At 42.7% G+C, this 15653-nt stretch overlaps 1 protein-coding gene across 2 annotated transcripts in view; it reads right to left on the reverse strand.

Moving 5' to 3' along the window:
* EZR (ezrin) overlaps nt 1-14836 on the reverse strand; it is a 53494-nt gene extending 38658 nt beyond the window's left edge. Inside the window, exons 1-2 of one of the 2 annotated variants that reach the window (XM_037895078.2) lie at nt 14466-14836; nt 13545-13640 (exon numbers count right to left, since the gene is read on the reverse strand). In XM_037895078.2, coding sequence (XP_037751006.1) covers nt 13545-13556 — 12 coding nt within the window. In that variant the 5' untranslated portion in view covers nt 13557-13640; nt 14466-14836. Of the gene's footprint in view, nt 1-13544; nt 13641-14343 lie in introns of both variants that reach the window. The other variant, XM_043544281.1, reaches the window with a different exon arrangement.
* Nucleotides 14837-15653: the final 817 nt, after the last annotated feature.

Raw genomic sequence — 15653 nt, forward strand, 5'->3', positions numbered from 1 at the left:
CTCAAAACTTTAAGTGCTTGCTGGCAGCTTGGGTGGGGAGAGGGGAAGAAGAGAACAACTGCAACTCACATACCTAGACAGATAACATGGTAAGAAACACGGCTAGACTGGCACTAAAGTTTTAAGTTACAGAATACGGAAATACTTCTTAGTCATACAGCATGCTATGAACTTGTCTTTACCAGATGGGACTCATCTGTGTCTCTAAAATAAATGACACTATCAGACTGCTAAGAAATACTTGCCTCTATACAAGATAATCCTTTCTATGATGCAACATCTGCTTATTAACACTGAACCGCAAAACGTTACATCTCAGATATTAGTTTCTCCTAAATGTTTCTTCTCCCATTACAAGCAAATGTGGGCATTAGGTCATATGCACCCAAATCGCCCCTCTTCTCCCCCCCTCCCCTCCCACAACATGCAGTACAATTAAAAGTTATTTTTCAGGGTTTACAAAGCAGATTTAGAACACCAATCACTAATGTTTAGATAGTAGATAAAAATTCAAATTGGTCAGGCTGGACTTTGTCACAGACCTTTTGTGCCTTTCATGGCAAGGTGGAAACATGCTGAAAGTAAATACAGCAGCTCAATAACCTTAGGAAGTTCAGTTTTTAAAAAAGTATATTACATAGCTTCAGATTGTCCCATATGTTTACTGCATCTAATTTACTATGCTTCAAGGGCAATTTTTCTAACAAGAAAGCTATCAGTTTTAATATAGTAACTCATGCCTTCTTAAATGTCTTTTTAGTACACAGTAGTATCTACCTACTTACATTCATCATTTAAGTAAGGGCATGGCTACACTGGAAACTTCAAAGCGCTGTCGCGGGAGTGCTCTGAAGTGCGAGTGTGGTCGCGCAAGTGCTGGGAGAGAGCTCTCAGTGCTCCTGGTAATCCACCTCCAGGAGGCGATTAGCTCTGAGTGCTGGTAATGCAGCTCCCAGTGCTCGGAGCCTGTTTACACTAGCGCTTTAAAGCACTCTGACTTGCTGTGCTGGGGGGTGGGGGGGGGGGGGGTGGTGTGATTTTTCACACCCCTGAGCCAGCAAGTTAGAGCACTATAAAATATAAGTGTAACCAAGCCTTAAGAGTTCTTGTATTGGCAGTATCCTAGAAACAGATCCAGGAGTCACAATCTGAAATCTACTCCAGGATAATTATGTAAATTTGGGGAATCTCAGCTAAATAGCACTTGAAAGAATGAGGGTCAAGGAATTTGTCATTTTCCAGCTGAGGCATACTTCCCCTTTGCTATATAAATGTAATAAAGGCTCTTTTGACAGAGAAAGGATTCAAAGCAACACGAACCATGAATTTTAGCTACCATTCTATAGAAGGGTGGCAAGAGACAACTACAAAAGAAACAGTGTTATAAGCTATATAATACGTCTACTAGGGTTCTGTGAATTAAACAGAATAATTTTTTTTTTTTTTTTTTTAACTTTCAGATGTTAGTCGGTCACAGGCAGAATGCTTATCAGTGCAAGTTAGTGAGGTTTTACTTATTGAATAAAGTGGGAGGTAGGCAGGATTTAGTTCCCTAAGCATTTTTTTTTTTTTTAAAAGAGATAGCACAATTACTGACAGTGTTATTTTCTTACATAAAGAAACGAGAGGGTGAGAGACAGGAATATGGCAATGCAAAGTGTTGCCTAGAATACAGCCTCCTTTACAGGAGAATTTGTGGTTCTAGGGTGGCTAGTCCAGGGCCCCAATTCTCTATTACCCTACCCTCATGTAATTATTTATGCCACGGCAAAGTGAGTGTAAAACGCCAACAAGTCAGAATGGTAGTTGTCACAGTTCAGGGCAATGACATCTGTATCCCCCCCTCAGTGATCCAGCAAGGGCACCCACTTTCATGCTTCTGGACTCCTAGCCATTGCTCTTCTTCAGTGGAGACCCACATTTCTCTCCTCTGACCACAGTATTTCCAGGCTGAACAATTCCCTGCCTTCACTGTGTTATTCCCAGCAAAAGAGAGCCTGCCTAAACAGACCTGCTTCACTATTCTTCTCAGAGATGAAACAGTGTCATTGCTAGTTAGAAGTTACTACCCAGTTCATTCTAAGCAAGCATATTTTATTTAAAAAAACAATAAAGGAACCTACACACATGCCAATAAGATTACCAGCGATCACCCCCATCCATCTACACAAGGGCTCTGGTTGGTGTCAGTCCTTCCAACGCTTCCCTAAGGTCTCAGGGTCCTGTCCATTTACTGGATCAGAATGAATGCCCTGGGCCTGTTTAAAACCAGGCTATTTATCCAAAAATCCTTTGTCTATTGGTCCCTAGAGAATCCACTTTGGGTCTTTGAACTGTCCTCCTGCAACAGGTGATCACCAGACAAAAGGTCTCCCCTCTGAGCGAAGTTTCATAGGCTTAGATTGTAGGTGGGGGGTTGCAATCCCCTCCTGCCCAGTACAGTACTTCCTAGGAATTCCACTTCACAGATATCCCAAAAGATCAATTGTCTGCGCTATATTGGTCAATGTAATCTTTTGAAGTTCACATTATCTCCCAGAGATTAAATTAATTCTTCTTCCTCCTAGTGAAGTTCCATACAAGCCCACAATAGTACATAAACATATGCATTTTCAATACAATGGACCCCAAAGCTATTAAACGTCATTCGGTAAGGTTTTACTTAATTCCATAGTGTTTGCCCAAGGTATTGTAGGACACTGTTTTAAACTTAGTTTCCACTGTTGTAAGTAACTTCAACGTGCACAAAAACAGAGACCCCTGATCTGGAAATTCTAGAATTATAAGATCAAAGCCCAACAAATAGAGCTGGTCAAACGTCCAAGTTTTTTGGAGTGAAAAAAGCCTTTTTTTTTTTTTTTTTTTTTTTTGGGGCGGGGGGGGGGGAGGCAGGCAGGCAAAGACTCATTCCTGTTCTTCAGCCAGCTATATTAATAAGGCCAACTTGGCTCTTCAGCCCAAGATAAATAAATGAGCACTATTTCAGCTTAATGGGAGGGTGTCTCTGGGATAGAAACTCAAAACAGAGTCCTCTCTGGTCTAAATGGACATTAGAAAATACCACACCAGTTTTTAAACTGGAATTCAGGTTTGCACTGGTGTCCTTGGCCAAAACATTCTACCCCCCTCCACTGACATGCAACAAAACTACATGCTGCCCTCTATCCCAGAGGTGGCTGAATTTCATTGGAGCTTTATGCAAATAGTTCAAGTGTTTGGGAACCTTTTGGCTGCAAAGTGTTAGATTACATGCATACACAGATATGGCTATGATATCTGTGAGAGAAGTTTAATTGATCCTGCATCAATAGTTTCACGTGCATATTGCTCACTAACCCCCTCCCTGGGACGTTCAATGTTGTTGACCTCTGAGCAGCTTCAAACAATTGCCATTAAAAGAAAAACCTACTTCCCAGAGAAACATTTCTCCTCCTCTCCCAAACATAGGCTTCCTGCAGCCCCTCCCACACTACATTTGTACCAACCTAACACCTTGAACAAGCATTCAGTCTCAGATGAGTGACACGTTTAAGATCCAATGTCTCAAATTTTCATGGCTTAAGACAAAAGACAAAAACAAAAAACATTCCCAACTTTTCAGTGAGACAAAGCAATTTTATTTAGCCCTGGAAAGTTCCAAAATTTTAAGCTTTAAACTTGTCATAACATCGGGTTTGTCATTTTATTAATGCAGCCTGGCTTTTAAAAGTGAAGAGAACTTTTGAAGTCTTCCACTAAAAAAAGCTAACATACTTTTAATTATTTGGCTTATTACAGAATAGGGGATGTGATAAAGACTTTATTAGCACTTACTTAGTGTGCCATATTTGTACACACAAGAACTGCTGTAACACACAACCATTTCTGATTACTTCAACACAGCACTACTCCTCTTGATGACAAATGGTTCACAGACCACAGCAAACAATAGATTCTTTGTATTAAAATGGTAAACACCAAGGAAATCTGCAAGCCACTGCATGAAACTCCTTTACAGATTAGACACTTTTGTCACAACAGCTGTACACAAAAAATTGCATCCTGTTAATATAGTTCAATGTATTTGCAAGAATAAGCTCTTTACACCCTAAACTGAAGCTTTTAAAACATGAATGGCTTTGTTTACAGAAGTTGCTGAATGTTTTGCCACTCAGTCTAGACTCTAAAAATGGAGTTCAAAGTTTGCTTCATGGTTAGCAAGAGCTGTAAATATTAGTGTTTGATCAACACTAGAAATAAACATTCTAAACTTTCAGGCTTATGAACAATTTCAGGGATTTTTAGCCATTTGACATTGCTTTAGTAGTTTTTTGACCGTGTAATGGAATACCCTTTTGTAATCAAATAAAACAAAGCTTAATATTATGGATAAGCCCTATAAAATATTTCAAGACCACTTGGTATCTTTATTAAATTTAAGGGATCAAGCTGGAAAACCACTACCGGTGTAAGTGCAAGTTCAGGTGCTTAACTCAAACCCAAACCAGTAATACTCGTGTTTTCCGCTCAGTGGTGGCATTGCTTTGAAAGTTTACTCTCTCATGGTACACCCTCTGGAGGATGCATTAACCTTAAGACCCTTCAGACCATATCTGGAGGAAGCTGAAGATCCTATGGTAAATTTGTTGCCTAGGAACACGCAGTATCAGAGTCCAGGTTTCCCTTCTCAAAGTAGATTTTGTCCAATGACTAAATACGCTGGCCACTGTAGCATGAACACAACCTGCTTAGAATGTCTCAGCACTACCAGCATATAACATTACTATTCAAGAGGTGCTCTATGAACGTTATGGGTCTAACTATGGCACCGCCAGAGCAGATGAATGGGTGAGGAAGTGAGAACAGGGAAAGCAGATGAAAGGAGAGGCCAGTAATGTACACTTCCAGAGGGTCACGTCCAGGCAGTTCAGGAAATACAGAGTGAGGGTCCGGGGGAAGTGGAGGAGTAAGAATGTGCCCAGAAAGGGATGAGAGGCACAAGCTATACCCATTGGAAAGCTCTTACTAGTAATCAGGCTCTCCGCAGTTACCTCACAGGCATCATGGTAAATGAAGGGATATTTTTAGGGAACTGAATGTGTGAGAAGAGAACATGAAAAGAGGTGGCAACACTTACAATTTCCCCAAAGTAAGGCATTATTATCTGGGCCTAGTTTCAGAGACCATGCAAATCCCATGTGTGTCAAAAATGTGTCAAAAATGCTTTATTAAATATTATTTCCCAATGCACCTTTTAGATAGGGAAGCATTATTTGATTTGGCCACAAACCTTTTCTCCCCCTTCTTTTCTTAGGTTTTACCCATTCCACAGCTACCTGCTTCCCTCCATCACATTACACATTCTCTGTGGGCATCTGTGGAGTGCACTGCCTTAAAAACTTTACATTCTAGTCAAGGAGACGCTTTGAGTGATAAATAATTACTATTTGCTCTCACGTAAAGAGAGGTCAGTGCAAGTCAAGATGGAATTGTTTTGTTAGTAATAAGTGATATGAGAGGCAGGCTGAGCTGTAGGAAAAAAATGTTTTATTAGCATGCAGAAGGTGGCATGAAAGCCTTGCCCCAGCTTGCATTCCTGAGCCCCTGGTGCCACTGCAAACTGGGTTCTTTCTGAAATGCAACCCTCTCTTCAGTTCTACTCTTACTTCATTAGCGATACTGCTACTAACACACAGCAAGGCATCTGTGGTTTGACTATGCAAAATGTACATAAGGAGGAGAAACTTCAATTTTCCAAAAGGTTTGTAAACAAACTATGCTCAATTTTAAACTAGACTCCTCTTTGGATGACACCTGTTTTAGACAGTTGAGTCTGCTAACCAATTAAACAAAATCCTCTTGAATACTCCTCGTGGAGTATCAGGAATTTGCAGTACCCATGAGAAAGAAGGCTTATACAGAATACTCTACACTTCTATTGCACCTTCCAACTGAGAATCTCCAAGTCCTTTATTAAATATTATTTCCCAATGCACCTTTTAGATAGGGAAGCATTATCTCCATTTATAGAGGAGGAGACTGTGGTGCAAAGAAGTCAAGCTTGTGCCACATCCGAGAATAAAAATCCAAATCTTCAAATCAGAAACCTTTACCCACAAGACCATCTTTCCTCCCCAGGGCTTATGTTCAGCTGTTATCAACTTTACATATTGGACCAAATCCTGCTTGCTTATTCACATGAATCAATAGAATTACCTCACATGACTGAGGAGAAGCCAGATGTGGCCCACTGCATCCTTCAGGAAAGGAGTGTGGTCTCAGTGGTTAGAGTAAGGGAATGCAAGTCAGGGCTCAAGTTTTGTTCCCAGCTCAGTCCCAGACTTCTGTGGGCTGGGTACAGTTTTCAGTAGCTTACCTGAGGACACTAAACAAGTCCACCATACAACTGGGAACAAGATCACTCATCTGTAAAATGGGACAATGCTTATCTGCTTCAGGGTTGATGCAAGACCCAATATCATTGGAAGTACATTGAGATCCTGGGACAGAAGCACTAAATAAGAGTGCTAATTACACACATACAAATGTGTAAAGGTCATGAAGTAATTTTAGTCTCAAAATCTGACCTACTTTTAAAATTATCAGGTTTTTTGTTGTGTAGTGTCTCCAAATGGACGCGCAGAGCTTTTTTCTTTACTATAAGGTAGCCCACTTTTTTTTTTTTTTTTTTTTTTTTTTTTAATTTCGAATAAGACAAGACATTAAACCACCATTTCTCAAATGCAGCCACCATGGCCACATGCGGCCACCAGGGGGTTTCCCTGTTGCCACGGCAGTTTCCTGGGCAGGGGTGGGGGAAGCATCAGCCCCTCCCCTTTTTTCCCTGTTGCTCCTGCATGTGTCACCTCTCTGGAGAGAGGTGGGACACACAACGCTTAAGGAGCAAGGCGGTGAGGAGCAAGGGGGCGGGGGGGTGAGGAGACAAGCGGCAGGGACTGGTACGGTACAAATATAAATATACTGCTTATATTACTCGTGAGTACTTTTAAACATTAAATTGGCTTTGATAGCTAAACCAATCTTGAAAGGATAGTAAAAATTCATCTTGGGGGGGAGGAGGAATTAAGTGCAATAGACATTGTTGTGAACAGCTTGTGAGTGTCAACATATACAAGAGTTTTGTTAGTTTTAGACTCAAGTCCAGTACGCCAATCTGATACGAAGAATTGAAGGAGATAATTCCTTTATGAAACATGAACTCAGAAGTCCATTGTCCTCCACAGTTAAAGGTACATGAGGAATAGAGCCGGGTGGGTTTTGGGATGGAGGTACGGAAGGGGAAAAGTTTATCAAGACTATTTTCTCAGGTGTTTAAAAATGAATTCTTCTGACCGTACTCACCCCCTTTTTAGGGGTTGCCTTCCAGGAAAGTAAGAGAGACTGAATTTTAGAGGCATAAATGTAGAGAGAGCCAATCTCACAAATCTGTAGAAGCTAAATATGAAATCTGCTTTCCGGTATCCACAAAACTTGTATGCACTCGACTAAATCAGGAAACATACCCTGAGACTTATCTGACCAGTCACTGCCGCACACAGCTTGGGGGGTAGGGGGAAGCATCCAGAGGTAACAGCCCCACATAAAATAGGAACCAAGACCAAATAAGTCTGAGAAAGTTGCCACCAGCAGAAGGCAAGACTAGGTTTGTTAAGTAAATCATTCATTACACAGGACTTGCTCAGCTCTGATCAGAAAAAGAATTTACTAAAAAATCCAAATTATATGCTGGGCAAAAAGTTAGAGATAAATCACTATCAAACTCAGTACAGCAAAGAAAAAAAGTGACTGATGTTAGTATACAGAGCTTTGGTTGTAGATCCTGAAAGAACCATTCTGCATCTGTACAAAAAAATTACTGCATTAGAAAAAAGTCAAATACCTTCCTCTATTGCCATTGTGTCCATATCAATCTCACAATGCCCTTCACTGGCTTCCTCTCACCTTCCAAGTCAAGCTTTTCATGTTCCAGGCCCAACACAACTGACTTCCTGCCAACAACTACGCTCCCTCCCTATTGCCACCTACACACTTTCTTCTGCTGCCCCTTACATTTGTGGCTTCCCCTCCCTCTATTTACTGAGAAGGGTTTCACCAAAGTACACTTCTGCAAACCCTTCCCTAGCAACTTCTGCAGAACTTTGAGTTTAGACTTTTTTCTACTATTTTGTTTTCAAGATAAACAAATCTCAGGCAGAGTCTAGGTAAATCCCTTCAGAGCAGGATGACATCTACTTATACTTGCTCAAATAATTTAGTATGCATAATCTAGGGAACCATTGTCTAAGGAACTTACACAGTTTTGGTTTGCTAGTAATTGACTGATAATTGCTTCCATCCCAAACGGCTTCCATCCCAACCTCCAAACACACATGGATTGGGGACCTAAAGCTGTGCACTAAATAGCTTATTTAAGAGTGTGTCTACCTTCAGAACAGTTACACTTTGTACTTATTACATGCTTGTTGAAAAATCCACAATTTTAGTTTAATTGTGTTGGTATTTTTTGGAGCTGCCATATAGTACTGTTGATAGTTTTTAATTCATCTTATAGCAGTTTCTGTAAGGTAAAATGTACATCACAAGACTCAATAGAAATTCCCTCAAATGTAGCTGACAGTGCTGGGATATGATTGGATTAATTTAGTAGTAAGGAAAAAAAAGCTACTAATAAATACAAGCCACTATAGCAGTAGTACTGCCAGTGTCCTGATTTTAAGCAATGAATCTCTTTGTATAAAATGACAAATGGAACCAAAAAGGTAATGATCTCTAGACCAGAGGTTCTCAAACAGTGGTCCGTGAGCTCCATTCAGGTGGTCCACGGATAGTTCCCTCTAAGGTGTGAGCCTGGGCAGCCGCACACAAGAAAACAAAAGGCCACAGGCCATGGCTCATGGAGCAGGCGTGGCTCCACTAAATTGGCGTCTAGACCCTGGAGAAGATGCACATGTAAGGTGAGGTGGTGATCGGGGGGGGGGGGGGGGGGAGGGGAATAAGGGGTAGGCGGGAGGGGGCAGAGGGGTGACAAGAGGGGGTGGGGGGAATTTGGGATGTGCAGGGCTGCGGCAGCCAGAGAAAGAGGCAACTTTCCCCAGATCCAGAGCTGCAGCTGCCAGGGAGAGACCCCTCCTCCTTCTCAGCTCCAGCTCGGGGGCTGCCGCAGCACGGGAGAGAGGGCACATCCATCGCATTAGAAACGTAAGACTACTGATATTAAAATATGAGTTGTGTGCTTTTATCTGTAGAACCAAAAAATGTTAATTATTAAGTTTTTTTTAATATAGTGCTTTTATCCAAAGCACTTTACAATAGTTAGCTAATGGTACAAACACCATTTGGAAAGATCATTAAGTAATCCGCTGAGACCCTCAGCAATTTTCAAGTAGTCCGCGAAAATTTTTTTTGAGAACCACTGCTCTAAACTGTGTACGTTTGTTTCGTTAGTTTTGGTTTCAAGGATTTTTTTTTTAAGTTTTTAAATTACTGAATTAGAGCTTTTTAATCAATTTTAAAAAGGGACTATTATGAAAAATAAGAGCAATCGGTCATCTCAAAGTCTCCCATCAATGATGGTATGAAATATGAATAGATAAATCATATTTGTTTATACCAGATCACCACATCACTGTAAAGGAGTCAACATCTTACCTACTTTAAACAGAAAATAGACAGAATCTAACTTAGTATGTTAACTCCCCTTTAGGGGTCGCTAAATCTTCTGGCCAGAGGGCATTATCCTTTTCTGATCTCTCACAATGCAGTTCCAGCTCTGAAGTGACAGCTTTAATTTCTATCCCACAATGTCCTATAAACTGATAAAAATCCTATTTAATGATAGTAAAAAACAAGCGGCAGGGCTGGGAAGAGTCCAAATTAATCACCCCTAATTTGAAACTGGCAGACTGAGCAACGTATTCTAATAAAGTAATCCCAGTATGATTCTTCTTCTATCCTTTTCCAGTAAACATACGAGTTAGGTCTACTGAACAGCAGATTAAGTACTGATTATAAAGACTGGGTTTATGCTAGATCAGTAAGTGCTGCCACAGAGCCATGCCTGTAAATCCTAGCCAATAGGGCACGTGGCTCAGAAACCAACCAAAGGAGGTGCTGGCTGCCCTTCCCCAGCTGCTCTCACACACACCTGTCAACATTCTGGCTCTTCTCTATTCACTTAGTAGCCAGCAAAAGGAGAGGAACAATATCAATCTCTGTCAGGTATTGCTCCAGTGTCATGCTCAGTTCAGGTAGAATTAAGAACATGGTTGTAAGCAGCTTTTGTTGATTAGATGAAAGAACTTTTCTTCAGCCTACAGTACCTTTCAGCATAAATTAATCAGAGCCCATGAGTTCAGATTATTCCAACTGAATGATTTCAAAAAGTTTGTTTGCCAATGCCACTTTGGTAGTCTATGAAGGTTATAGGATAGTCTCCGCAGCATTTTACACTTTCCACTGACACTACGATATTTCCATCTTAACTGTAAAAACGTCAATACCAAGATGCAAACTGGAGAAACAGCATGGAGGAGGAGGGAAGACAAAATGGATCCACTTAATAAAACTCTCAATGGATATGATATTTGTGTGTGCATGCACACTCCTGTTAAGCAGATTGCAAACTGGGTAAATTGTTCATAATGCAATATTAGAATCTGAAAAAGGTATTTTTTCTAGGGGGGCAGAATTTATAAAAGAACTTCACATTACTACTTCTCATCAATAGAAAGGCATATATTCTTACATAAAGAAAGGAGAGAGATTGTACTATTTTTACTGAACATTGAATCGTCAGTCAGAAATTTTTTAGACATTCTGCAGTCCATATACATGTTAACCTTGGACTGTAGTACAATTGTCATTGGCAACACAATTAAACAAACTCTTCATTATGATGGGTGGAACATCAATTGCTAGTCACTGGAAGATAAATCTGTTTACCCTTTTTCCAAAGCAGAGCTATAACTAAAAAACCCCAAAGCCACAGAGCTCTGACTTGCTACAGCCGCACCGCATTTTAAAATAAATTGATGACAGGCCTCTGTGGAAGATATACAGTGGCAGTAATGCACTAACTTTGTCCTTTATGGTTAGCAACTTTAAGATTTCCCCTGACAGCGAACCACAGCACACAGCAAAAGCCTGATCCTAAGTCCATTGAACTCAATGAGCTTTTGATCAGGCCTCTAGTCTTTTGAGTGAATTAATTGTTATATGTCATATGTCCCCAACTAGCAACGGGTTTTTCAAGATATTTATAGCAACGTTGGCAACAGCATTTAAAAAAAGAAAAAAAGTGGACCAAGCTTGCACAGAAAAAAAAATTGAGTTATTTCTGCCTATATTTGGATGAAAATCTAAAATCATGCCTCTTAATAAAATCCTATGTAGTGCTTCCTGTGAGCTGTTACAGAAGAACACTTATATTAGTGTTGACTAGACAGAAACAGAGATAAAAGGCCACAGGACTCTCTTATAGAGACACACACACTACCTATCCTAGAAGATAAAACAAAATAGTTGCAACTTTGTTAACTGCTAACTCTAAAAGTTACATTTGGGAGCATAATAAAATCCCTCCCTTTTAAGTTACTCAAGGGTTAGTATTTTTCCTACCAACATACGAAGGTTTTAGAATACAAAATGCATTTGATTTAAAAAACTTCTTATGCTCTCTTTCTAGTCTAAAAATCAGTTTATCAATTTATAGTTATAGTTGACACAACCAAGGCCTGATTTTCAGGTCCTGAGCATCTGCAGTTCCCATGAGTTTAAATGCTCAGCACCTTTGAAAAAGCAAGGCCTTTGGCATTCTTGTCCTAGAAGTGACCTATTCATTAAGTGACTTATTCAATGAACTTTAAGTATGCATATTAGTTTCAATATCTTTCCAGAGAATACAATATAATTTTTATCAAGCTGTTTGACCTCTGCCTCCCATATCCAATCAAAGTCCATTACTAAACCGCTTTTCAGTTATAAATTCTGCTGGAACCAGCGAATTCTTTGGCTCTGATATCTTCATGCACACAGAGAGAGTTTACACAGTATACTTCATAATGCATAGAAATAAGTCTATTTCTCCTCTTTTGGAATGATTACATTTTAATAGCAAATGAATCTTAAAAAAACCAAAACACTTAAATCACTACGAAGTAGACTTAGCCTCAGACACTTGTCAGTCCACAGGCTATAAATGAGCTCTTTTACAAAGGAACACACACATGCCCCTCTACCTTTAAGGCAACCTTGCAAAATTACAAAGATTTACCAACTCAGGTTCAAAGTCTGCTCACTCATGTTAACCATAAATGAACAAAATTAATTATATTTTTGCCCACCAAAAACAGTTACTTGCCCTTGGGGTAGAGTTTTGTATAGTTAGATTAAGGTACTATATAATTTTAAATACTAGTATAAAAAGTTTAAAATTTAAAAAAGTCTAAATAAATAAAAGTTTAAATTAAGAACTGGAGAATAGGATTTCTGATTCTGTTAGAATTACAAATTGTCTCTCTCACTTGAGCACACCTTGTCTCTCCCCACACAACATTTGATTTTTATATTGGATGGTTATATGCAGGGCCATCCCTAGGGGGGTGCAGGCCCAGGACAACATCCCCACTCCACCCCAGGCACCACTCCACCCCTTCCCCCAAGGCCCTGCCCCCTTCCAGCTTCTGTCCCCTTCCCCTAACACTCCGGGAGCTCGAATGGGGCAGGCTGGGGTCGCTCCTGCTGCTTCCTGCCAGTGAGTGCAGGCCTGACCTCTGCTGCCAGGCCGTCCCCGCCCCCCGCTAGCCCCTCGGGCCAGCCTAGCACCCCCTGCACCCTAACGCCACCCCCTGAGGCCAGCCTAGCACCCCCTGCATAACACGCACACAAAACCATCCCCAGTGGCTCTAGTTATATGACTTCATCATGCTGCTATGCCCTATCAAAAAGATTTGGAATTGGCATGGATCTCTCAAATTGTGATGTCTTAATTTCTATAATCCATCTAAACATAGAAGGAAATAGAGAAACAAGGCAGGCAAGGTAATATATTTTCTTGGACCAGGACACTCAAGCTTCCGAGCTTATCCAGAGCTCTTCTTCAGGTTTGAGAGATATACTCAGGGTGTTACAGCTAAGTATAAGGTGGAACAGACTGTTCAGCATAAATAGTTAATACATATTTCAAGGGACCATTCAAGATGAAAGGGCCCATTAACACCCCTTCAGTCATGGGGGGGGGGGGGAGAGGAGGGAGGGGGAAGACAGCTGGGAGGAAAGGGTTATAGATTGTTATAAACCACTGTCTCTGTTCAGTCCGTTCTTTTTAGTGTCTAATAGTTATAATTTAAGCTCCCAGGCTCAACTTTTGAAGGGGTTGTGCTGATTTCCGTTGAGGATGAGTACTGAGACCAGATATACTGTGATCTCTCTGTGAAAAGTGTTAGAAGGAAACAGTCACCTAAAAAAAAGTAAATTACCAATCTACAGTAAAACATAGAATGTACATTGAATGCCACAAGATAGAAGACATGAAATATAACACTCACCGGTTTGGGCATTTTCAGTTCTTGCAGTGGTTCTGTTATTCCAGAAACAAATGCTCCTGCAGTGGCTTGAAGGTGTTTCTTCTATTTTAAAGAGATCTGGTAACAGGAGAGTGGAAAAAGTTCTGGTTTACTGAGAAGGGGGCAAAGTAAAGAACTTTAAAACCTCTGCTGGGATTCTTAAGTAATCAGGAGGAGCAGCAAGGATGATTCAGACATGACCAACAATTACTAAGGAACTCCACTGCTTAAAAAAAAGAAAAGAAAACCACAAGTGACCTCGCCCACGGGGGGGGAGCCAGCTGCAACCAGAGAAGGTCATTTGGCCAGACACACCTTTCTTGAGCTGTATAAGCTTAATAACCTGGGAAAGAAGAAGGAGGGAGCAGAAACTGGAAACTATTGTCACCCCTTGGTTTGCAACACAGTCCGCCCGCCCGGGCTGCTGCCAGCAGGCAGGTCGGACGCATTCAATACAATTAAGATCCTGCCTCGCAAAGCAGCTGGTTTAGAGTCCTTGCGAGGAGCCGCTGAAGGGTCCTGCCCAGAGAGCCCCTGAGGGGCCAGGGCAGCAGCGGGCTCCCTTTGCCCTTAAACAGCCACCAGGGAAGGGCGGGGGGGGGGGGGGGAGCCCAACAGCTCTTGGGGTCAAGCCGCAGGCGGACTCTAGGCTCCGGTCTGCCCACACCCGGAGCCGGCAGGGCTCGCTTGCCTGCCCCCCACTCTGCCTCGGCAGCACCGCGCCCTGGAGAAGCGGGGAGACCGGCGGCGGCAGCTCCCGGCGCGCCAATCCCCGCAACACCTGTTGGCAGCACCGCCCCGTCCTCCCGCGGCCGGACACAGGCGCCAGGGCGGGAAGCTGAGCGGCTTCCCAGGCTCCGGCCCCGCCGGCTAGGAGAGGGGAGCTGCTGGGAGGGCCCTTACCCGGCTGTCCTCTGCGGCGACTGGGCACACTGGCAGCCGGCCGCGGGCTGCGCTCGGGTCCCTGTGCGCGCCTCTGGCCCCGCCCCGCCGCTCCCCCTGCAATATGGCCGAGCGGGGGCCCGCCTCCTCGCCGGGCTGTGCCCCAGCCTCCCTCTCTCCGCCTGCCTCTGCGGGACCGCAATCGGCGCTAAGAGCGGCGCGCGCGCCAAGTCCTCTCCCGTGTGGACAAGCCTGAGTCCGGCTCAGAGTGTCCACACGCGGCGTGAACGCGGGGCTGCCTCCCTGCGCACGCCAGCCCCCAGGCAGGGCTGCTCCCACCTGCACCGCTCTCGGCTTCCCTCCCGGCCAGTCAGCGTGGCGCTCTTCTCCCAGGACTGAGCCCGGGAAATTACCGCCGGGCATTTTAGGGTGCAGTGATGAACGAGCATTAGGTCCGGGTTTAGCGAGCGACCTAACGAGGAACGAACCTCCAGTAGCAAATAACAAGGTGCCTGGGGAATTTACCCAGAGTTGGGTTTGTTTGGATTTAGCGCTGTTGGGGTTTGGACAAAAATTCTTCACCCCACCAGCCCTTCTCCGCCCTACCCCCGCATTGTACTCTCCACATATAATCTGAAGAAGCACTTTCATTGCAACTACCACTTTGGCAGGTGCTTACAATTTTCTCCATTTTCTTCCTTATCATAGAACTGGAAGGGACCTGGAGAGGTCATCTAGACCAGTGCTTCTCAAGCTATCTGATGTGGGGGAACAACAATTTTTTTTTTCCAATGTGCATGCAGATCGGCAGCCGATGGCTAGCGGACCCGCACCGGTCCATGGACCACCACTTTGAGTAGCACTGGTCTAGACCAGTCACCTGCACTCAGTCAAGGCAGCACTAAGTATTATCTAGACCACCTGTGACAGGTGTTTGTCCAACCTGCTCTTAAAAATCCCCAGTGATGGAGATTCCACAACCTCCCGAGGCAATTTATTCCAGTGCTTAACCACGCTGACAGTTAGGACGTTTTTTCTAATGTCCAACCTAAACTGCCCTTGCTGCAATTTAAGCCCATTGCTTTTTGTCCTATCCGCAGAGATTAAGAAGAACAATTTTTCTCCCTCCTCCTTGTAACAACTTTTAATGTACTTGAAAACTGTTATCATGTCCCCTCTCAGTCTCCTCTTTTCCAGACTAAACAAACC

This window comes from Chelonia mydas, chromosome 3 (assembly GCF_015237465.2).
Source record: "Chelonia mydas isolate rCheMyd1 chromosome 3, rCheMyd1.pri.v2, whole genome shotgun sequence".
NCBI lineage: Eukaryota > Metazoa > Chordata > Testudines > Cheloniidae > Chelonia > Chelonia mydas.